Source organism: Ornithorhynchus anatinus, chromosome 13 (assembly GCF_004115215.2).
Source record: "Ornithorhynchus anatinus isolate Pmale09 chromosome 13, mOrnAna1.pri.v4, whole genome shotgun sequence".
NCBI lineage: Eukaryota > Metazoa > Chordata > Mammalia > Monotremata > Ornithorhynchidae > Ornithorhynchus > Ornithorhynchus anatinus.
In genome coordinates this window covers 23,628,311-23,652,665 of record NC_041740.1, presented here as the reverse complement: position 1 = coordinate 23,652,665, position 24,355 = coordinate 23,628,311, and the positions used below count along the sequence as shown (strand labels likewise).

The 24,355-nt window shown below is 58.8% G+C and overlaps 1 protein-coding gene across 2 annotated transcripts in view; it reads left to right on the top strand.

Moving 5' to 3' along the window:
• Positions 1-24,355, top strand: part of LOC100078266 (B cell receptor associated protein 29) — a 53,935-nt gene that overhangs the window by 27,925 nt on the left and 1,655 nt on the right. For both annotated transcript variants that reach the window (XM_029077848.2, XM_029077849.1), the window contains exon 6: positions 22,669-22,769. In XM_029077848.2, coding sequence (XP_028933681.1) covers positions 22,669-22,769 — 101 coding nt within the window. The remainder of the gene's footprint in view (positions 1-22,668; positions 22,770-24,355) is intronic.

Genomic DNA, 24,355 nt, shown 5'->3' with positions numbered 1-24,355 from the left:
TTAGCTTCTCCGGGCCTCAGCCGCCTCATCTGTAAAATGGGGATTAAGAGCCCCACGTGGGACAACCTGATCACCCTGTTTCTACCCCAGCGCTTAGAACAGTGCTCTGCACACAGTAAGCGCTTAAATGCCAACGTTGTCGTCGTCGTTATTATTATCCGCTATTCGACTTGATTCATAAAGTCACAGTGGCCACGCTCACTCTCTCGAAACCTCCACGGAAGGCATTATTGTTTGAAAAGTTTGTTACCCGATGCCCCTTCTCCTTCTCCGAAGGATACTTCGGTTCACCGTGCCCACCGGTGAAAGGGAAAGCAACGAGCGCACCCTCCGTCGTGCGCAGAAGTTGAACTTACTGCGTATCGCCTTCCCTCTTGGATTATGAACTTCTCAAGTACTTTCCCCTCGGGCAATCGCAGCATTACGTGGGGCTTACCCGTGAGGGGCAAGTTCGGGGGGGGGGGGGGGGCGAGGGTTTTGAGAAACCGAAAGGCCTAAAGAAATGCTAACGCGAAGACAGATTTCATCTTTAGGTCTTGGGTTCATCTCTCTCCGAGTTTGGGAACAAACAAACGGCAGCGATCGCCGGCCGATGGCTCTCTGACCTCTGAGGGAGAGGGGGAGGTCCTGGCTTTGATTCTCGCCCTTTTGCTCCCGGTTATTGCTGTTGGCTGTAAACTGTCCTGGGGATGGCCCGCACAGGGAAGCCAAAGAGCACATGAGTTCCCTGGCACGGTGGCTGGGTGTCACCGTTTGGCCTCCTCCCTCTTGAATGCGCATCCCGAAGCCTGTTTGGGAAAGGCTTATCGAATTCCCCGAGCCCCGAGGATATTCTTTCATCTTCACAGGGATTGTTCTCGGACCGATCTCACCGTAGGCGGCGGCAAGACCCCGGTCCCCGCCGCGGGTTGGTCGTAGGAAGCGGGCGTCATTTTCATTCACTTACGGCTCATTCGGGCGTATGTATCGAGCGCTTGCCGTGTGCAGAACACGGTACTGAGCGCTTGGGGGAGGACGGTGCAACAGTAAACAGGCGGGTTCCCCGCCCCCGACGAGCTTACGGCCTCCAGTCTTCCTATAGGAATATACGTGGTATAGAGCAGTAAGTGCTCGGTGAATGCGATCGATTAATAGAAAGCGGAAGCCTCCAAGGCGGCTTTACCCGTCCCGGATAGATGTTTCCCACAGATGGCCTTTGGAGGCTTGAGAACGGGAGTAGGAAAATCGAAGAGCCCGACTATATCGATATAGTATATATATATATATATATATATGTGTGCGTGCGTGTGTATTGGTTAAGTGCTTATTATGTGCCAAGCACCGTACTAAGCCCTGGGGTAGATAGAAGCTAATCGGGTGGGGCACAAGCAGCATGGTGTAGTGGATAGAGCCTGGGAGTCAGCGGGTCGTGGGTTCTAATCCCGTCTGCTGTGCGACTCTGGGCGACTCACTTCACTTCTCTGGGGCCTCAGTTCCCTCACCCGTAAAATGGGGATTGAGACCGTGAGCCCCCCGTGAGACAGGGGCGATCCAACCCGGTTTGCGCGAATCCACCCCAAATGGAACAAATACCATTATTGTTGTTGTTATGTCCCGCTTGGGCTCACAATATTAATGGCCATTTTTCAGGTGAGGGAACTGAGGCACAGAGAAGACAAGTGACTAATCCAAGGCCACACAGCAGACAAATGGCAGAGCTGGTATTAGAACCAGCTCTCAGACCCGAGCTCTTGTCACCGGGCCACCGTCTTCTCAGTGTGTTCGGCCAGTTCGTGTCTAAGGGCCGGTAGTAACCTGGAGACGCGGCCTGTCGTAGTGGGTAGAGGACGGGCCCGGGAGTCGGAAGGACCCGAGTTCTAATTCCGGCCCCGCGTGTCGGCTGCGTGACCTCGGGCAAGTTACTTCACTCCTCTGGGCCTCATCTGTAAAATGGAGTTTAAGACGGTGTCCGACCTGATTGGCCTGTACCCACCCCAGCGCTATCACGGTGCCTGGCACACGGTAAGCGCGTCACAGATGCCTTGTTAACAAAAAAAAAAAAGAAATCTGAAAATTTCAGTAATCGGTTTCTAATATGTCACGCGAGCCGGTGCGCGTTCTTTCGATGGATTGGCCTTCTGAGTCTCCAGGGCCCATCTGAAGGGACTCGATACGGCTGGCTTCGACTTGGTCTCAGCTCCCCGGAAGATGTCGATTTACGTGAGGTTCTCCAGCCCCCGGTTATGGCTCCGATTCTGGATTCGACCTCCGGTCGCTTGGTGCTCCGGGTCTGCCCGGGGCATCTTGGCGTATTTGCCAACTAACAGAAACCCGTGGGACACCTGCGGATGTAAAGGTGTCGCGGGTGGATTTTCCCCCCGCCTGACGTTGAAAGATCGGGGGATTGTAGCCGGGCCGGCGGGTACATTTAAAAAAATCCCCCTCCACCTTACGTCGGCTCTGTCATTCAGCGGCAGCCGACGCCTCCGTTTAACTCCCTTTGGCTCTAGGCCTTTCGTTTTGCTCTTGGGTGGTTTTTCTTTTCCCCTTTCATGGATGTTTAAGCAGCTTGTTTGTTCATACAGGGGAAGCCCGCCTGGACTGGAAACCTCAGACCTAGCCCCTTCCTCTGCCGCCCGGTTCTGGTCTGGGGCCACGGGGCGGCGAGCCAGATTAGGGACAGACGGACGCTGGACGACCTGGTCCCGGGGCACGCGGGAGGATGCTTCCCTCTTGACCCTCATCCCCGTTATTGCCGAGTGCCGCGGAGCCGCTTCCCACGCACGGCGACCCCGCGGATACGTTTTCTCCGCCGCGTCCTACCTTCTGCCATCATCCGTAACTTCGCTGGCGCGGTGATTATTCACGAAGCGCGGCACAGCGGGCCGGGCCCTGTAGTAGACGCTGGAAAAAATACAGGGAGGATGAGGCTTGGGCGGGTTCCTGCAGCAAAGCGGGGGCGTCAGGCCGCGGCCGCCGAGTACAGGACGTCTGCGTCCGTGGGACTCCGGGGTCGACGTCTCCGCCGCCCCCGACGGTGCCCAGGTCAGCGGACGGAGCTGGCGACGGATATCACGGAGGGCACTCTTCTGTTGGTTTCGTTGATTCCCCTCCCTCTGCCGTAATGCCGACCGAGCTGCGTTGATCTCTCGAGTCAGACGGAGCGAAACGTGACGCCCGACGGCAGACGGCCCCCGGCCCCGCGGTCGAGGCGGGAGTTGGGGGCTTCAGCTTCGCGGCGGCGACGTGGCGAGGAGCAGCTTGGCCTCGCGGAAGGGGCCCGGGCCTGGGAGTCGGAGAACCTGGGTTTTAACCCCGGCTCCGCCGCCTCGCTGCCGCGTGACCCTAGGGAAGGCATTTCACTTCCGAGTTCAGCTCCCTCACCTGCAGAACGGGGGTTCGGTACCGGTTCTCCGTCCTACTTAGACCGTGAGCCCCACGTGGGACCCGACGCCGTGTCCCAGCGCTCGGTACGGCACCTGACGTCTAATAAGTGCTTAACAGATACCCCGGTTACCGTTATTAGCGAAGAACGTAGTTGCGAGCCCGTGGGGGCAGGGAACGTGTCCGTTACTGTACTCTCCCGAGCGCCCAGAACCGGGCTCCGCACACGGTAAGCGCTCGTTAAATGCGACGGGATGAACGTGCGCGTTTCCCGGGGTCACCTCGGCACGGGATTCCGAAGTCCGCTCCTCTGCCGGGCGGGGCCCGGATGGCCGGGGAGGCGCGGGCGCCGGCTTCTCGTCGTCCCAGCCAGGACCCGCGTTTCCAGGGAAAGGTTGTTTCGGAAGAATGCGTCTGGAGTAGAAATCTGAAGTCCCCGGAGGGTGGTGTTTGTACAGTCAACAGGAGGGGAATGTCATCAGCCGGCCTAACAGAGGCAGGGGCCGGCTCTGTTACATTTTCAGAAATGAGGATGCGGCCGGAGCTTTGGAAACAAAGCGCGCGGGATGGGTTCTTGTTTGGCCGACTCGAGTCCCTAGCGACGGTGATGGACGGGCTGGAAAGATGAATAGGTGAAGAGATGGGGGGAGATGGGCTGGGCAGGCTCGGGGATTGGAGACAAATGATGGTATGCTTATCTGGGATCTCCGCCGCCCCCGAGGCCCCGGACCCCCACCGCCAACAGCAGCAGCCGATCCCAGGGCTCCTCTTCTCCAGCCTCCCGGGAGCCCGTCGCCCGCGCCCCTCTGGAGGCGGCCCTGCCGGGCCGCGGCTCGGGAGACCGTCCAGCTAGCGGGTAGGGCCCGGGCACGGGCCTGGTTCTGCCACTTGTGACCTTGGGCAAGTCGCTTCGCTTCTCTGGGCCTCAGTTGCCTCATCTGCGAAATGGGGATTGAGGCTGCGAGCCCCGCGCGGGACAGGGACCGCGTCCGACACGATTGGCTCGTGTCCACCCCGGCGCTCAATACAAGCGCCTGGCACACAGTAAGCGCTTAAAAGCTACAGTTGTCGTCGTCATTTATTAGTCCCTCGGCTCCGCGGATTCGGTCCCCCTTGCCGAGGGCCAGCCCGGATGCAGACATTTAACCGGCGTGGCTCAGTGGAGGGAGCCTGGGCTTCGGAGTCGGAGGTCGTGGGTTCGACCCCCGGCTCTGCCCCTTGTCAGCTGTGTGGCTGTGGGCCAGTCACTTCACTTCTCTGTGCCTCAGTTCCCTCGTCCGTAAAATGGGGATTAACCGAGAGCCTCACGTGGGACGACCCGATTACCCCGTGTCTCCCCCAGCGCTTAGAACAGTGCTCTGCACGTAGAAAGCGCTTAACAAATACCAACATTATCGCCTCCTCCGGCTGCCACCCGCCATCGTCTCTCTCTCTCTCTCTCTCTCTCTCTCTCTCGGTTGGGCGGGATTTTTACCAACCTCATTTCTCCTTTGAAATCACTGTTCACAGTCCTGCCCCATTTCAGTCAGTCAGGCGATCGTATTTACCGAGCGCTTACTTTGTGCAGAGCACTGTACTAGGCGCTTGGACGGGTAGAAGATAACAATGAACAGAAACATTCCTTGCCCACGGCAAGCCTCCGGTCTAGAGAAGCGGCACGGGTGGAGCGCGGGCCTGGGAGTCGGAAGGGCCCGGGTCCTAATCCCTGGGCAAGTCGCTTCCCTGAGCCTCAGTTCCCTCATCTGTAAAACGGGGGTTGAGACCGGGAGCCCCATGTGGGGCAGGGACTGCCTCTTCCAACCCGATTACCTTGAATGTACCCCAGCGCTTAGAACGGTGCCTCACACATAGTAAGCGCCCAACAAATGCCACCGTCGTTATTATCATCTGAGGCAAAATTAGACGGTGCCCCCGGCCGGGAAGCGGCACGGCCAAGTGCAGAGAACGGAGCCCTGGGAATCAGAAGGTCTGAGTTCCAGTCCGGGCTCCGCCACTTACCTACCCTGCGCCGTAGTTTCACCTTCGTTCCCTCGTCTGTAAAATGGGGATTCGCTACCTATTCTCCCTCGGCGTTTAATAAATACCGCGGTGATCGTCGTTACTGACCCTCACGGAAAGAGGAAGGCTTTAACACCGGCCTCCTGGGAAAGTATCGGGGCAGGAGTGCAGCTTTTCCGTGGAGACCGTATGGAATTGTTAACTTCGGAGTTATTTAATCTTCTAAGAGGAAGTCTGTTAAACTTCCAACGGGATTCAACTCTTTCTACCGCCGTCCCCCCCCCCCCGTGCGTGACGTGAAGCTGCTCGTCGTCGAATCTCTGAAGTGGGGATTCAATACCTGATCTCCCCCGCCTAGTTAGGCGATGAGCCCCCGCATCCGACCTCATGATCTTGTTTCTACCCCGGCACTCAGTGCTTGACCCCTGATAACAAATGCTACCATTATCGATATTGGATTGTCGAATAATTGAATCTAATCAGTATTGTCATTTAACCTGCTGTCATTCGTCGCAATCAAGACGAGGCGCGTTAAAGCGGGGAAAAAAAATCTCGATTAGATTTTTCTCCTGTAACGTGGCCTCGGTACCGTAGAAATTCCCCTCTTTGCGAACCCCCGCTTGAACCCGTACAACCTGTTTCATTTCCATGGTCAGATAATCGGCAGTCTATAATTTAATTACTCCCTTAAAGTTCCCCAAAAGAAAACGGCCTCAAATGGAATATTGATGGTGCTGGAGACATTTCACTCCCCGTTTCTCCTAAACCCCGCTGAACTGTATCGGCGACGATAACAATCCGTTAAGCGCTTAACTACACGCCAAGCGCCACAGCAGAGAGAAGATAATCGGGCCGGACACGCTTATCCTAAGGGAAGAGGGGAACGGGTCCCAGATCCCCATTTTGCAGGCGAAGGAGAGCGGCCGAACCCAGGGCCTCTGACTCCCAGGCCTGTTTCCGCTAGGCCACGCCGCTTCCGCTTAGGGAGAATATTTCCGTGAAGTCGCTGTGAATCAGAAATGACTCGCTGGCATCTGATGATGATAAGAATCGCAGTAAAAAAAAAAATGCCGCTGCTGCTTCAGCTTGAACCTTCTCAGGCTGCTTCCCCGTCTTGAGCCAGCGGGACCCTGCTCCTGCGCTGCCCACAGGGGATCATCTAGAGACCACCCCCTTCAGACCCTCCCGTGGCCGCAGAATTCTCCCACCCCGCCCCGTCTCACGTTCTGGAGCGTGCAGTTTCAGAGCGAGCACCCTCAGTAGCTTCTCCGCAGCTCTCGACGTCTTTCATCTGGGCTGGCGCCAAAAGAGTCTTCCGGGGTCTTCAGACCAGTCTGAAGATCTGCTTCTTACAATAGCTCTTTGCCTCAAACCTAACGAGCGAGCAGTAGTCGCATTTATGCCTTCACTCGGCATCTTTTTTGCCCCAGCCTGTCAGCACCCTAATTATCTGGTGAGTTTCATCGCTACGTTCTTTTAGATGAAGCCCATTTTGAGAAATCGCGGGCAGTAGCCTCACATTCCTTCTCTCAGTCAGTAATCTGGGGGAGAGCGATTACGGAAGGAAGACGCAGATGGAAAGGAACGAATATGAAAAACCATCGTTTCGAGTATGAGTTTCACTTGGCGCCCAGTTATGCCGGCACCTAAGGTTACGGCCCGGTGGGAAGTTGGGCATTACTGGGGAAGCGTTATTATTAACGGTAATAATAATAGCGGTATTTGTTAAGCGCTTACTCCGTGCCAGGCGCCGCACAGAGCGCCGGGGTAGACACAGGCTAATCGGGTTGGACGCGGTCCCCGTCCCGGGCGGGGCTCACAGTGTCCCATCTGCGATTCCGAATTATAAGCACAGTAGACGTTTCCTCAGCGAGCAGAGGTGGATCTGAGGTGCCCGGTCTACCTGGCGGGTTTAGCCGATCGAATGATTTTCCCTGTCTGATGAAAGATTTTTGCTTTCACGATCAGAAGTGTTTACGTTACGAAGACAGCGTATGAAGACGCTTCGGAATACGGGCAGAAGGCCCAAGTCCCGACAGAGGAAAAACAAAAATTCCGGCTCCGCTCTTCCCCGAATCTTTCACTACCCTAAATGAGTTTGGTTTGTTTACAAAATAATTGTCACAAGAACACTGTTCTTTCCCATTTTCTTAGGTTGCAGCATTTCCTGGCTGGGGTCTGCCTGTCCTCTTTGGGCCGGGCGGTTTAGCCAGCCGTGGTTTAAAAGAGATGAAGCCGGGCAGAAATCAAATTATTCCGTGAGTGGGCCCGGAGGGCAGGGGCCACCCCAATTCAGTGGTTGAATGGTAACAATGCATTATGAAAGCGATATGGAAACTTGAAGAAAAACTAGGGGAGGTGGCGATTGCTTGATTTTCTTTCTGCGAGAGAAAATTCCACATCCGAATAATCCTTGTCTGAGGCCCGTCACCATAGCTTCTAGGTGCCCTGTGCGGGAACTGTAAGTTCTGGGAAAATTGCTGGCCCTTTTTGAGAACGAAATCCCAAGAGAGCACCTCGGAAAACCCTCGTTAACACAAAAAAGTCCTGTCGTCCTACCACAGAGGAATTTATATTAATACGTGTCTCCCCCTCTAGGCTGGAAGCCCATTGTGGGCAGGGCATGTGTCTGTCATACTGTATTCTCCCAAGCGCTTAGTACGGTGCTCGGCACACGGTAAGCGCTCAGTAAATACGACCGAATGAATGATTGAAACGCAGTCTGGTCGTGGGTTCTAATCCCGGCCCCGCCACTTATCAGCTGCGTGACTTTGGACAAGTCACTTAATTTCTCTGTGCCTCAGTTACCTCGTCCGTAAAATGGGGGTGCAGACTGTGAGCCCCGTGAGGGACAACCTTGCACCTACCCCAGCGCTGGGCACATGGCGAGCGCTCAACGGATGCCGTCGTCACTGTCATCATCATTATCCTAAAATGAACACACAATAAAGAATCCGGGAAGCCGCCTTCTTGACAGCAGGAGGTAAAACGGAAAAGACTGATGAAAGGGCCGATTTGGGCCGTAGATCTCGAAAATCTGAAATACCGCGGCGTCATCCAATGCTCTGAGACGCGACGTGAGCATATTTGCAGCAAAACTCACCCTCGGGTGAGGCCGTCTCCAGTTTAGCAAGCGACGCGCACGGTAGAAGCGGGGTGGCCTCGTGAATAGAGCGCGGGACCGGAAGTCGAAAGGACCCCGGGTTTCCGTGCCGGCTCCACCGCACGTGTGCTGCGTAACCTTTGACACGGCACTTAACTTCTCTGTGCCTCAGTTCCCTCAGCTCTTAAACGGGGATTAAGACTCTGAGCCCCGTGTGGGACAGGGACTGTGCCCAACCTGTAAGTACTCCAACGCTTAGAACAGTGCCTGGCACATAGTAAGCACTCAACAAACACTATCATTATTAGTATTTAGTTTCCTCTTAGAGAGTCTGCCTAATTTTTCACTTGGATAATATTGCCCCGAAATTTTTCAACAGAGCGCGGTTATTAAACCCTTCCTGTATGCCCAAAAACTGCTCCGCACGGTCCTTATAATAATAACGATGATGATGATGATGATGATGATGGTATTTGTTAAGCGCTTACTATGTGCCAGGCACTGTACTTAGCTTTCCTCTCGCGCCGGCCTCGCAGGCCAAGTGAAGGAGAGGGCAGGAATCTAACACCCCCGTTTTATAGCTGAGGAGATTGAGGCCCAGAGAGGTTCAGTGACCTTCCCGAGGTCACCCAGCAGGTCGGGGGCAGGGCCCGGGATTAGAATCTGGGGCTCCTGACTCCCCTATGAGTCACTCGGAGGAGTTTTAATAATGCGTTCATCAGGTAAATATATAGAGGGCTTAATTTGATGAGGAGGAATGACTGGGTAGTTAATAGCGGTGGCTACAGTCTCCTTGGGCAGAGAATCTTATTTGAAAGATTCGCTGCCCCTAATCACCGTGGAAGAGCACGATTTGTTTTGAAAACATTTCCACGTAGCCGATACGTCATTCCAGATATTTTCCTTCCGGTTAATCCGGGGTGGATCTGGAATGACCTCCTCCTCTTCCGGGTGGGGAAACTGAGTCCCAGAGCGGCGGCCTCCCCGAGACTTTCCGCTAAGGAGGGGAGCCGGCTTCCCCGGGATAAGGGCTGTAGCCCCGTGACTCTGGTGATCAGAGCGTTGGGCTCTGGTCTGCGGCATTCGAAACGGGGGTTAACAAAGCAGACCCTTCCCTTCTGAGGGAGAGATTGAAAAGGGAAGGAGATCTACATTCGACCGACCGAGGGGCCTCTTAGCCCTCCAGTAGGGTGTCAAAAGCGACCGAGTGAGTCGAGGCCAGGACGTGAGCTAGCCGACCCGGAGTTTTCCTGGGGTGTCGGGCCAGGACGTCGCTGATCGGCCCGGCCGGGGCCGCGCCGAGAGGGGCCGAGCACTCGTGGCCTGTAATAATCGACGATAATCGTGGTATCTGTCGAGCGCTTACTTTATGCCAGGCACCGATGAGGGAGCAGACGGCGGTCAGGGGGACCTGGGTCCCGATCCCAGCTCCGCCACTCGTCGGCTGCAGGACGCGGGGCAGATCAGAGAGTTCATTTCTCTGGGCCTTAGTTCCCACGTCGGGGAAATGGGGATTAAGACTGTGAATCCCAACGAGGGCCGGGGACCGTGCCCAGCCTGATCGTGCGCCGAGTACAGAGCCAGGCACGTAGTGAGCGCTTAACGAATGGCGTAAAAAAAAAAAAAAATCAAAAATCGTCCTGCCGGCAAGGGAACGGGTCCTGGCTCAGGTACCACAGTGGAGTCGATCGATTAATTAACGGTAATTGTTGAGCGCTTACTACGCGCAGAGCGCCGTACTAAAAGCGCTTGGGTGAGTGCAATGCAACAGAATTAGCAGACACATTCCCTTCCCATAATAAGAGTCTAAGCGAAGCAGCCCGGCCTGGTGAAAAGAGCACGGGCCTGGGAGTCCGAGGGGGTGGGTTCTGACTCCGGCCCAGCTGCGTGTGTGTGACCTTGGACGAGTCGCTGCTTCCCGTCTCTGTGCCTCGGCTACCTCATCTGGGAAAGGGGGATCGAGATGGTGAGCCCCGTGAGGGACGTGGGCTGTGCCCAACCTGTTCACCTCCTATCTACCCCGGCACTTGGTGCAGTGCTTGGCGCGGAGTAAGCGCTTAAAAAATACCGCGGTTACTATTGTCGTGACCCAAGGTCGGGTAAGCTCCCCGAGGGCAGGCTCGCCAGGGCAAGCCAGAGGAGGGAGCCGCTGAAAGGGGAAAGAGTAGAGCGGAGCTGAAAAGCACCTGTCCGAAAGCAAAAGGCAGCGTGCTGGAGAAACCTCAGGGACCCGGTCCTGCCGGAGGGGTTCTTTTCACGGAAACTGGCCTCTGCCGTCCTGTTGTTGGCTGGGCTCGGGGCAGGAATCCGTAACACGGGGAGTCTGTTTTCATCAAAACACTGCAACGATCCCGTTCGCTCCGTGGCGCTCCAGCTAGCCCGAGTACTCTGTCCTTCTGAGGTGAGATAACGGTTGCTTCTCACCGCGGCCAGGGCGGGCTTGTAGCGGACGATTCAACCGGAGTAGAACTCAGCTTTCCAAATTGGATGTCATCGAATGCGTCGAGCTCATCCCCTTGGAAAAGGAGAGGAGCTCATTCATTCATTCATTCATTCAGGGGTATTTACCGAGCGCCTGCTGTGTGCAGAGCACCGTGCTAAGTGTTGGGAAAGTACAACGGAGCAATAGAGAGAGACGGTCCCTGCCCGCAACGGGCTCACGGTCTAGATGGGGGGCGGACAGACATCAGTGTAAACAAGCAGAATGATAGATTCATGCATCTATACGTAAGTGCCGTGGAGCGGGGAGAGGGGGAGAGAGCAAAGGGAGCAAGCCGTGGCGACGCGGAAGGGAAGGGGAGCCGGGGAAGAGCGGAGCTCGGCCTGGGGAGGCCTTGGAGGAGGTGAGCCTTCGGTAGGACTTTGAAAGGGGGAAGAGTCATTGTCTGGCAGAGCGGAGGAGGGAGGGCGTTCCAGGCCGGAGGTAGGATGTGGCCCAGGGGTCGAGGCGGGCGAGCTGGAGTCACGGTGAGAAAGTTAGCGCCGGAGGAGCCGAGTGTGCGGGCCGGGATGTAGGAGGAGAGGAGGGAGGCGAGGTAGGAAGGGCCAAGGGGATGGAGAGCTTTGAAGCCAATAGTGTTCCATGTGGAGGCGGATGGGAGTGGAGACTTTTGAGGGGGGGGGGGGGTGGTGACCTTCCCAGAACGTTTCCGTAGAAAGATAATCCGGGCAGCGGAGCGAAGTATGGACTGGAGCGGGGAGAGGCGGGAGGTTGGGAGGTCGGAAAGGAGGCCGATGCAGTCATCCGGTCGGGGTCGGATCGGCGATTGTACTAACACGGGAGCGGTTTGGATGGAGGGGAGAGGGCCGATCTCGGCGATGTCGCGAGGGTGAGAGCGACGGGATCCGGTGACGGTTCTGAGCGAGAGAGCGGAGGCCCGGGTGACACCAGGGCTACGGACGGGAAGGATGATGGTGCCGTCTACGGTGGCGGTGAAGTTCAGGAGAGGACAGGGAAGATAAGGAGGTCCGTCTTGGACACGTCGAGTTTGAGGTGGCAGGAGGGCATCCAAGTAGAGACGTCTTGAAGGCGGGAGGGGATGTGAGCCTGGAGGGAGGGACGGGGCACGGGGGAGGCGATGTAGATTTGGGTAGATGAAGTGGTGGGAGCACATGACTTCTCCAAGTGAGGAGTTGTAGATGGAGAATAGAAGGGGACCAAGAAGCGGGCCTTATGGGACCCCCCCCCCCCCCCGCAGTTAGGGGATGGGAAGGGAGGAGGAGCCCACGAAGGCGACAGAATGAACGGCCAGAGGGGTAAGAGGAGAACCGGGAGAGGACGGAGTCAGCGAAGCCAAGGTCGGATAACGTGTTGGGGAGAAGGGGGTGGTCCACGGTGTCAAAAGCAGCTGAGAGGTCGCGGGGGCTTAGGACGGAGCTGTCGGATCTGGCAAGAAAGAGCTAATGCGGGGGTTCCGTTCCGGACACCGTCCGTCCCGCATTCAGGACACCTCGCGTTACGGGCCCGGGCCGGCGCCGCACGCGGGCCTTTTGCTTCCCCCGACTTTCTAGCCGGGAGAAGCGTGTCGGGGCAAAAGAAAGTGACCTGCCTCTCACCGCGTTCGGTCCCCAGAGCGGGGCGGGAAGAACTGAGTGTGCTTTAAGAGTGTTTGGAAAGGCGCTCTGCCTCCGGAGTGTGGAAGGTCGGCAGGTTCCAGACATAAACAGTATTCTCGGGAAATTCAGAAATCCGGCCTCGGGGCAAGGCTGGTGTGACCGCCGGGTCTGGGAGAAAAGCCTCCGTCCTCAGCCGGAGAATCCCCCAGGGCGACGGGACAGGTTCCCCTGGGCCTCTGGCGCCAGGCCGGCGCTCGGCCAACAGCGTCTTTCTAGGTTCTGGTAATGGGTCCTAATCCCCTCTCCGCCTCTCGTCTGCTGCGTGACTTCGGGCAAGTCACTTCACGTCTCTGGCCCTCGGTTACCCATCTGTAGAATGGGAATTGAGACTACGAGCCCCCCGTGGGGCAGGGACCGTGTCCAACCCGATTTCCTCGTGTGTCCCCCCCCCCCCGCCAGCGCTCGGTGCTGTGCCCGGCACAGAGTAAGCGCCTAACAAATACCGTAATTGTTATTATTGCTGCTGTTCATCGTGGGCGTGGAATGTGCCCGTTTGGTGTGTTGTTTTCTCACGGGTGCTTAGTACGGTGCTCGGCACACAGTAAGCGCTCAATAAGCACAAGCGAGTGAACGGATGACTATTATTATTAAGTTTTGACAACAGGTCTTCACCTCCCCGAGTCTCTTGGGCACAGTGGAGTCCGCTCTTCTCTGGGATCCCCCCTGTCCTGGGCGGGGCGGGTTGTAATTTCTCTTTTAAGCACTTCTGAGAAGGTGTCCGGGTCGAGCTGACCTCCCCCGAATACTCCCGGCCCCCCTCTCCCAAGCTTCTGGTTAGCAGAGACCCGAAATTACAGTCCGTGTCCGTCCGTCCCCCCCCCAGTTAACCTGCCAAGTGACCCCGTCCATTCAGCAAGGACTTGGGTGGGCCGGGAGGGAGATGGCTCATTGTCATGGCAATCAGTCATTCAGCGGTATTTAATGAACGCTAATTCTGAGCCGAGCATCGTGCTGGCTGCTTGGGAGAGTATAATGGGGGTAAACAGACCAGATCTCTGCCCTGGAGGAGCTTACGGTCTTCTGGGGGAGACAGGGGAGCGTTAGAATCAGTGAGAGAGGAAGCAACCGAGTACGGTGAGCGCAGGGACGGGGGTGGAGAATGCTGTTGGGGGGTCAGAGCGACTCAGGTCCCTGGCGGGAAGCCCGGCCTTTTGAGTCCGAAGGTCGTGGGTTCTAATCCCGGCTTCCGCCTCTTGTCGGCTGTGAACCTGGGCAAGGCACTTCACTCCTCTGGGCCTCCGTGACCCCATCTGCGCCACGGGGGTTGAGACCGTGAGCGCCACGTGGGAGGAGGGACCGTGCCCAACCCCGTTTGCTCGTCTCCACCCCCGGCGCTTAGGATAGTGCCTGGCACGTACTTCCCCTGCGTGGGGTGAATGGCGTGTGCTCAGAGGGCACAGAATGCCACCCCGCCCCATCCCGCCCCCTGCCGTCCTCTCCGTCGCCTCCTTTGAAACCCACATCAGCCGCCTCTCCCACCCGCCGCAGTTACCGGTCGGCTGGCATCTCCAGACTGACGGTGAGCTCGTCGCTGGCGGGAATGTGTCTGTTGTACAGCGCTTTGCACCCAGTCGGCACTCAATAAATACGACGGAAGGAATACAGTAGCCAGATGCCCCCCCTCCCCCCCCCCCCGACCAACCCGCCTCTGCTTTCCTAAATAACTTGGAGCCTTTCCTCCTCCTCTCTTCTCGTACACCGCCGACACCCCATTTTGATGTTCCCGGTGACCCCCCCCCCCGGGTCCCTCCGGTCGCCCACTTCCTGTGGTTCAGCTCCACGGACCTCCTGCTTCACCGCGCCTTACTCGCCTAGGGAAGCAGTGTGGCTCAGTGGAAAGAGCCCGGGCTCGGGAGTCAGAGGCCACGCCTTCCGATCCCCGCTCCGCCACCTAGCAGCTGTTTCTCCGTGCCTCGCTTACCTCGTCCGTAAAATGGGGATTAAGACCGTGAGCCCCGCATGGGACGCCCCGAAGACCACGTACCTACCCCGGTGCACAGAACAGTGCCGGGCACATAGTAAGCACTCATTATTATTGTTTCCACTTGTCACCGGCCCATTTCTAGCGGCCCCCCCCCCCCCCCCAAGTCAGTTCAGTTCAGATCAGTAAACGCATTGAAGTGAATTGCATTGAGCAAGCCCTCTCCCCCCCACCCCCGCCGCCAAGCTCCGTTCTCTCACCCCAGAGAGTCCAGGTCTCCGGCCCCACCTCGACTTGGGGCTTAGGAGGCCCATCCCTCACATCCTCCCCTCCTCCCCGGCCTCCTTCCCTCCCCTTCCATGGATTCCCACCACCACCGGCCAGCATCAGGTCGCCTTCCCAGTACGTTCCCACCACTCCCGCACTCCCGGGCTCAGGCGGCGGGGTCCCGGCGGGAGAAATCCAGCCCCCGCCTCCTTGTCGGGATGCGTTATTATGCGCCACAGCTGCGCCCTCTCTTTAACGCGGCCCCATTACTTCTCTTCCCTCATCAATCCCCATATCTGGCGTCTCAGCTGACTATTAAGACCTTTAACTACCTCCTCAAATCTCCAGGGCTCCTTCCCTGCCGCCCCCCCCCCCCCGGGGCTTGGCCAAATACTTAGTCAGTCAATGGTACTCAATGTGCTTTCACGGTGTGCAGAGCACTGTACTGAGTGCTTTGGAGAGGACAATGGAAGGTAGACCAGATCCCTGCCCTCTAGTCTAGGGAGGGAGATTGACATTCAAATAAATTACAAATAGGGGAAGCTGCAGGGTATCAAGGATATGTACATAAGGGCCGCGGGAGGGAGGCGTATTAAAGTGCTTGATGGGCACCGGTTACGCAGAAGGAAGGGACGGGGAACGAATCTTCCTATTGGCGTATTTCTCGACTGCTGGTTCCTTCATTATCCGTAAGCCCGTCAGTGGGCAGGGATTGTCTCCGTCTGTTGGCCGCACTGTACGTTCCCAGCGCTCAGTCCAGTGCTCCGCACATAGTAAGCGCTCAATAAATACGATCGAATGAGTGACTCTATTTGCTATTGCTTTAATGAGACGTTCTTCCCCTCGACCCTATTTATCGCCACTGTTCTTGTCTGTCCGTCTCCCCCGATTAGACTGTGAGCCCGTCAGAGGGCGGGGCCTGACTCTATCTGTTGCCGATTTGTCCATTCCAAGCGCCTAGTACGGTGCTCTGCGCGTAGTAAGCGCTCAATAAATACTGTTGAACGAATGGGTGGATTATCGATGATCGATCCCGGGAGGGAGAAATCGTCAACTATTTCGGCCTTCTCTCCGTCCGCTCAAAATGTGCTAAAACTTCCCGTGGCCTCGATCTCTGTTTTCTTGAGATTCAGATGTCGGCCCACCTCTTTGCTCTGCTCCTCAACTTTGACTCATCAGCCCCTCGGATCTTCCTCACTTCCCGCCAGCGGGGTTGTATCGTCAGCATAACGAAGGTTGTGTCGCGGACACGTCCGGGGCGTCTGTGGGACGCCCAAGGAGAGATGTCCGGAAGACAGGAGGAAACGCGAGACTGCGGGGAAGGAGAGAGGTCGGGGCCGGAGAGGGAGAATCGGGAGTCGTCGGCTGCATAGAGCTGGTAGTTGAAGCTGCGGGAACCAGTGAACTCTCCAGAGGAGTGGGTATAGGGGGAGGCCTAAAACGGAGCTTTGAGGGACCCCGGAGTCCCCTCCATTTGTCCTCCCTCCCCCCCCCCCCCCCGCGTGTACTCATCCTTCCTGGCCGTCACACAAGAGGTGATCCCCTGCCCGCTGTCAAAAACCCGTCCCCCCCGCCTTCTACCCGGGCCTCTGACCCCCCCCCCCCCCCATCCCTTCGCCCTTCTGAAGACACTTGCGCTTCCGAGTGCACGAGAAGCAGCGTGGCTCAGTGGCAAGAGCCCGGGCTGGGGAGTCGGAGGTCGTGGGTTCTGATCCCGGCTCCGCCCCTTGTCAGCTGTGTGACTTAGGGCGAGCCACTTAACTTCTCCGGGCCTCCGTCCCCTCATCTGCAAAATGGGGATTTCACATTTACTGTGAGCCTCACGTGGGACGACCTCGTCACCCTTTGTCTGCCCCGGCGCTTAGAACGGCGCTCGGCACGTGGTAAGCGCTTAACAGATACCAGCGTTATCGTTGTTATTCTTCCGTCTCGGACGGACTGCTGTCTTCAACTGCCCACGCCCACACGAACGCGAATAAACGCACGCAGGCACACGCTCCTCCTCCCCCCCACTAATCCGTCCATCCATCTCCTCCTCCAAAAACCACTCCGGACCCCACGTCACCGTCCAGCTACCATTTCAACCCCCTCCTATCCTGTCCGCCCTTGGATCACACCCCCTGCCTTCACCCCTCCTCCTCCAACTTCCCCCCTGACTCTTTACAGTCCAGTTTCCGCCCCCTTCACGTCGCCGAGACCGCGCCCTCGGAGACCGCCGGCGACCGCTCTGCCGATTGACAGGTTTCTAACCGGGTCCCCCCCCCCGGACCCACTCAGTCGATCTGACCCTTCGGACCAGCCCCCCCTCCCCCGGAAGCGCGGCCTAGCCTTGGTTTTTCCGATACGGTTCTCTCCGGGTTCGGGCTCCCCTCGGTCCATCTCACCGGCTCTCTCTGCGCTGCACACCCCCTGACCGTGGTGCCCCGTAAGAGAAGTAGCGTGGCCTGGGGATCGCAGCCCCTGGGTTCCGATCCCGACCCTGCCGTTCGTCTGCTCCGTGACCTTGGCGAGACGTCTAACCTCTCCGTGCCTCCGTCACCTCGTCTGTAAAATGGGATCAAGGCGGTGGACGCCGTGTGGGACGAGGACTGGGTCCAGCCTTATTAACTCGTATCTACCCCGGGGGCTTAGCACAGTGGCTGGCGCACTGTAAAGCACTCAACAGATGCCGTTCTCTTCTCGATTTGCATTCCCTCGGCGACCTCACCAGCTCCCTCCGTTTCAACTTCCCCTTCTACGCGGGCGATTCCCCATCCTCCCTAACTCGTTCTGACGCCTCAACTCCGCAACCTCACGCTTCCTCCCGCCTCCGGGTCATCCCTTCCTGGATGTCCTGCCCGTACCTCGAACTCGCCGCATCGAAACCTGAACTCGTCCCCTTCCCTCCCCGACCTTCCCCACCCCGAATTTTCCCATCGGAGTCGACACCGCCACCATCCACTCCGTCTCTGCGAGCTCCACTCCTCCCTCTCTGCGGACCCCCTCCCCGCCGCCCACCGTACTCCGTGCTGGTTCTTCCTCCTCGGCGTTTCCAGAAAGTCCGTCCAGATGGCCACACGCTGGTCCGGGCCCTTGTCGTATCCCGGCTCCGTCACTGCATCAGCCTCCTCGCTCGCCTCCCCGCTCTCCAGGCAGTACTTCTTCGCTCTGCTGCTCAGCTCGCTTTTCTAAAATCCGCTTCTCCGCACATCTTGCCGTTCAGAAACCTCCAGTGGTCAGGCTTACCCCTCCGCATCAAACCGAGATTCCTGACCATCTGGATTTAACGCACTCGATCGGTTTTCTCCCTCCCCCGAATCCACTCTCTGTTCGCTCTGCACCCCAGCTCGCACTCTCCACTCTTCTCTGGCTAACTCCCCCACTGTGGCTTGTTTTCGTCTCTCTCAACGGCGGCCTCTCGCGTATTCCCTCCTCCCCGCCTGGAAATTTCCCTTCAAATTTGACAGACCTCAGCTTTCTCCCCTTTCGGAGCCCTTCTGAAATCCCATGTCTCCCAAGGAGGCTTTCCAGTGGAGTCATCAGTCGATCATCTCCCTACGTCTGTCCTCTCCCTGGCCACTTCAGCACTCCGTATCCTCCAATCACTGGGTCCTGACGACCTCCATCCGGGTTTCGGTACATGTCTCCCATTCCCGATCACTTGAATAACCCCATCCCTGGCCCCTTTTCCTTCTCCCCCCGTTACGTGAGCGGCGGCTCCCCCCGCCCCCCGCTAGCCGGTAAGCTCATTTAGGGCGGGGATCCTGACTCCTAATTCTGTAGTGTCCTCCCAACAGTCCAGCACAGAGCTCTGCACGCAGTGGGGACTCAGTAAATCCGATAGCTCGGTCGATCGATCGACCCTCCACGTTGGCCCGTGGAATCTCGGGGACCACTGTCGAGGGACCGACCGGCCCCGGGGGATTCCCGACCACCTCGCCCGGGGAAAGCAGGGATTCGGAGGGCCGGGAAGCAGCCGGTTAGGTGGCTACCTCGATGAAGCCTCCTCCACTCCTCACGGGAACTGGGCTGTCTCCAGCAGGCAGAACAGAGGTGCTCTGCGTTTGCCTATTGCATCGGTTTAACCGGGTCTTGAGGGCGTGGAGAACTTCCTGGAAGGTGGGCGACGGAAGGGGCGCCGACTCAGCTCTCCGAGCTACCGCGTGCCGGCCGCCCTCCGAGCGCACAGGGTCGCCTCGCCGGGGGCCGACTCTGCCCCTCGGCAGCCGAGGGGAAGAGGGGTGTCGGACTGTCATCTCGTCCCGTTGGTTCCCCGCTGCTCTCCGGTGACGCCGCCCCGGCGCGGATGCTCCCAGACGGCCCCGCGGGGGACGCTGGCGCTTGACAGCTTGAAGATGGCGTCCCGCCCTCCGGACCTCGCCTCGGGCCCCCCCCCCCCCGGGATCGGTTCTCTCGGCCTGCTGCGACTCCCCGCTCATCCGACCGGTGGTTTCCTTGAGAAAATTGAAGGAGGACATCATTCCGGCTGGCGGGGCAGGTGACGAGACCCCTCCGATCCCCCGCTCGCGGGAGCAGGCAGCCCCAAACCCACCGGGGCGATCTGCCAGAGCGAGAGCCCCGTCCGAGGCGGGAATCCACCCCTAGAGACTGGGGGCGAAAATCACCCGCCCCTGATAAGAGGGGAGGCCCTGAGGCAGAAATCCCAGGTTGATCTGTGCCCGCGAGCGTCGCTGCGAAAGGAGTTCGTACCGCAGCTGAAGCGGTCGCGAACAGGAACTTGCCGCGCTTCACGTGGCTTTTCCCCACACCGCTCTCACCTGGGCCTTGGCTTCCCTGAGGCGGGGGATCGGACCGTGAATCCTAATTCCGGCTCCCAGCAGGTTTCCCAACCGTCGCACCCCACCCGGAGCCTTATGAGAATAGGTCACCGGTGACCGGCCCCAGGCCTCGCCTTGTGTTCCGGGAGGGAAAGAAATAAGACGGCCGGAGCAGATTCCAGAAATGCCACGATGCGCTACTACTCGGGTGATGAAAACATCTCACTCTAGGCTTCGAGGCTCTCCATCACCTTGCCCCCTCCTACCTCTCCCCCCTTCTCTCTTTCTACCGCCCACCCCCCGCACGCTCCGCTCCCCCGCCGCCCGCCTCCTCGCCCTCGCCCGTCCCGCCGTCGCCCCCGGGCCGCGTCCTCCCGCGGTCCCGGAACGCCCTCCCTCCTCGCCTCCGCCAGACTCATTCTCTTCCCCTCTTCCAAACCCTACTTAAAGCCCACCTCCTCCGAGAGGCCTTCCCACACTGAGCTCCCCCTTTTCCCTCCCTCTGCTCCCCCTCTACCCCCCCCCCTTCACCTCTCCTCAGCTAAACCCTCTTTTCCCCCCTTTCCCTCTGCTCCTCCCCCTCTCCCTTCCCCTCCCCTCGGGCGCCGTACTCGTCCGCTCAGCTGTGTATATCTTCATCGCCCTATCTATGTTGTTAATGAGATGTACATCGCCTCGATTCTATTTATCTGCTGTCGTTTTATTGAGATGTTCATCCCCTCGATTCTATTCATTGCTATTGTTCCTGTCTGTCCGTCTCCCCCGGTCAGACCGTAAGCCCGTCAAAGGGCAGGGACTGTATCTGTTACCCATCTGTACATTCCGAGCGCTTAGTACAGTGCTCCGCCCGTAGTAAGCGCTCAATAAATACTATCGAATGAATGCACGAATGACCGCGCGCCCCGGCCCCGGCCGGCCCCCCGGGGCCGACCGGGCGCGAGCTGCGGGAGGCGGCCTCGGTTCCGCCGCCCACCGCCCCGTGAGGTCCCGCGGGTCCCCCGTCCTCCTTCGTAAAGGGCGGGACGGAGTGGTCCCCGGGTTCTTGCGAACACAAGCCGTCCGCGCCTCTGGCTCGGTTGGTGGAAGGGAGCGCGATCTGAACGACCCCTCGCCTCGCCCCCCCGCCCCCCTCTCCGAGCCTTCGCGCCTCGGCCCCGCCCCGGACGGGACCTGAGCCGATCCCTGGGAGTTGGGCTGACGACGTTACGGGATTTTTCTGTGGCTTCCCCAGCGTCTCCGAAAGGCACATACCTATCCGTTCCGTTCCCCAGATAAGAGCATCTTCGTTAGCATCACACAGCCAACTTTCTCCCTCTTTTTATCATACGACCTGGCGGCCCACTCTTCTGGGGCAGCTGTCTCTGTTTACCTGCAAACAACTTCCCTTCCCACTCCTCCCTAGGTGGCCCGGTGTGAATCCACTGCTGGGCAAAGCAGCCGACCACCTAGGGTCGGGCGCATCTCTCTCATCGACGGCGGACTCGACTTTTACAGCCGGAGGGAGGCTGGTGGTGGATTCCCTCCCGAAGCCGGGGTCCACTCGCCGCCGGGCGTTTCTCTGATCTGAGTGACACGCCGGCCACCCGGCCCTGAAACGCCCGTAGGGCCTCAGCTCCGCACGCGTGCCGGCACACGCGCTCCGGGAAGGAGGCAGTGGGAAATGAGAGGACGGGAAGTCCAGCGGCCTAGGCCCGCGGGCCGGGGATGGCCAGGAGCCTGGAACCAGTTTGGAATGTCGGTGTACGGTGATGGCAGCGGACAAGGGCAGAGAGGGTGGTTGGGAGATTCGGGAAGTGGTTGGGAGAAGCGCTGTCCTGGGGGGCAGTTGATGCCCGTGACCTTGGCATTATCCTCGATTCATCTCTTCGGTTCAGAGATCTCGTCAGTTCTACCTTCACAACATGGCTAAAATCCACCCTCGCCTCTCCGTCCCAACTGCTCGTTCACTGATCCAGGCACTTACCCTCCCCTGCCTCGACTACTGCGTCGGCCTCCCCTGCTGACCTCCCAGCCTCCTGTCTCTCCCTCCTGCTGCCCGGGTCGTTTTTCCAAAAAAAGTTCCATCCGCGTTTCCCCGCTCCTCAAGAACCTCTGGTGTTGCCCATCCGCCTCCGCACCGGACGGAAGCTCCCCGTCGTCGGCTTTGAAGCCCTCGATCGCCTTGCCTCCTTCCTCTCTTACCTTGCCGGTTTCCTACTACAACCCGGCTCGCTGACTTTGCCCCCGACGCCAACCTACTCCCTGCGCCGTCTCCCCTCGCCCACGTCCTGCCTCTGGCCCGGAACTCGCTCCCCCGCCTCCTCCGAGAGGCCCTCCCCGACCGAGCCCTCGTTTCCCCTACGTCCTCTCCCTTCTCGGCGGCCCTCGCACAGTGGATCTGCGAGCTTTAGGCGCTAGACGTTCACCCCCACCCCCCTCCCCCACCCCCCCAGCGCTTCAGCACGTATTAGCAGTGAATTTTAACGTCCGTCTCCCACTCTGGACTGTAAGTAGGGAACGTGTCTACCAACCGTGCCTTCCGCTCTCCCGGGCTCCGAGTCCGCTTCTCTGTTCCCAGCCAAGTGCCAAGCACCTGGGTGGATGCCAGCCAAATGGGGTTGGAAACGCGGGGCTCCCAATCTCAATCCCCATTTCGCAGATGAGGGAACTGAGGCCCAGAGAAGTGAAGTGACATCACGAGGTCACGAAGCAGGCAAGTGGTGGAGGCTGGCTCTGACTCCCAGGCCCACACTCTCTCCACTTTGCCACGAACTCGCATCTAGCCCAGCGCTCCGAACGGTGTTCGACGTATCGGAAACACTACTCACTACCGTAGAAAAACTGCGATTGGCCGATTGATTGGTCGGCCCAGCAAGCGGGCTAAATTCGGGGGCTGCGAGGCCGGGCAGTCCCGCCTCTTCAAGCCCGGGAGCCGGGCCGCCGGACCCTTCCTCTCAATGGGTCCGAGATCGTTCGTTCGTTCAGCTGTATTTATCGAGCGCGTACTGTGTGCAGAGCACTGTCCTGAGCGCTTGGGAGAGCACAGTGCCACCATAAGCAGACACGTTCCCCACCCAAAACGAGCTTACGGTCTAGAGAGAATGCTTCCCCGTCTCTCTGGGCCCAAGAGGACCTCCTCCAGTGAGTTCTGTTTTGTTTCCCAGCCCTTTCCAAGGCCAGGAACGAGGTGAGCGAGGTGAAGAAGCGATCGGACAGCCTCTCCAGGGAGTACGATCGCCTGCTGAAAGAGCACACGCAGCTGCAGGTAAGCCTGGGGGGCCTCGCCCGCGCCCGGTCTGTGTGCTGCTTCTCCGGGTATCCCCGCCTGCCCCCGTGGGCCTCCTGAAAAGAGCCCGGAGTTGGAGATCTGCGATCGAGCCCCTGCTCCACTGCTTTCTCACTGTGCGACCCTGGGCAAGTCACTTAACCTCCCCTGTCCCGTCCCCCCCCCCCCCCCCCGGTAAATTGAGGATTCGGGACCTGATTCGGTGTCCCTCTGAGACACTGAGCCCCGGGTGGGCCGAGGACTCTGCCTACCCTTGTCTTGTCTTTATCTCATCTGTAAAACGGGGATGAAAACCGTCAGCCCCATGTGGGCCGACCTAATTACCCTGTGTCTACTCCAGCGCTCAGAAGAGTGCTTGGCACTTGGTAAGCGCTTAACAGATACCATCGTTATCATTAGTATCGCGTTGTCGCGTCGTCTCTGACCCGTAGCGACTCCGTGGACACCTCTCTCCCAGAACGCCCCACCTCCGTCCGCACTCGTCCCGGTAGCGGGTCCCTGCAGTTTTCTCGATCAAAATACGGAAGTGGTTTACCGTTGCCTTCTCCCGCGCGGTAAACTACAGTTTCCATCCTCGACGGTCTCCCGGGCCTCTGCGGCCCAGCGCGCGTGAGTTTTGACCAGTTTGGCCTTCCACTCGCTAGTCACCGCCCAAGCTAGGAGTGGAAATGCCTCTGCTCGACTCTCCCTCCCGTAGCAGGGGCCGGTAGAGTATCGAAAACTCTCCGGGTGCCATCCTGAGAGGGGACGCCCAACCTACTCACCTTGAAATACCCCAGCACTTGGCCCGTAAAAAGCCTGCACCACCGTTTTTGAAAGAAAGCCGCCCCCCAAAATACCTCCAGGTCGGGCCGCCGGGCGGAAAGGTGAAAAGGACCGTCAGGTTTCTCCGTGGTCCAGGCCGGGACCAAAGAGGCAGCCCCCCGGCCCGGATCCCCGGCCGATCCCTCGGACTAGCCCGACGGTTTGTTTCCGGAGGAGGTTCCGATGAAAGCCTCCGTTTTCGAAAACGCGAAACTTGGCAGCGGCGGCTTTCACGGGCCGAACCCGGAATGTGAGTCCGACCGGGGGCGGGCGCTCCCGGCCCGGCCCCAGACCACCCTTCCCGGCTCGGCTCCCTCCACCGCCGGGATTCGCGCGGTACTGAGTCCGCTGGGGCGTCTCTTGCTCCCACGGTCTTGCTTGACCCCGCAGTTGCTCGCGGGGGAACCCTTGGGCCGGGTTCAAAGGCGTGGGGTGCTGAGACTCCCGTGGGCGCCCCCCCCGCGAATGGAGGGCTCCCACGGAGGAGGAGAGAAAGGCAAAGAAGCAAGCGAATTTACCGTAACCGAATGCCAAGTTGGCTTCGTTTTTCACGTCCCCTCCGCTTCTGCTGTGGGCTCTCGCCGAAGCCAGCCAGTCAGACAGGGTGACGTCCTTGCTCTTCCTGGTTTGCCCTGCCATCCTCGAGAAGTTGCCCAAGGAGCTCTTGGCAACCCGACTCTATCCTCTCGGGCGGAGCTCGGCCGGGATTCAGACTTCCCCGTAAAAACACACGCTTCACGGAAAGCCACTTCCCCGAGTGG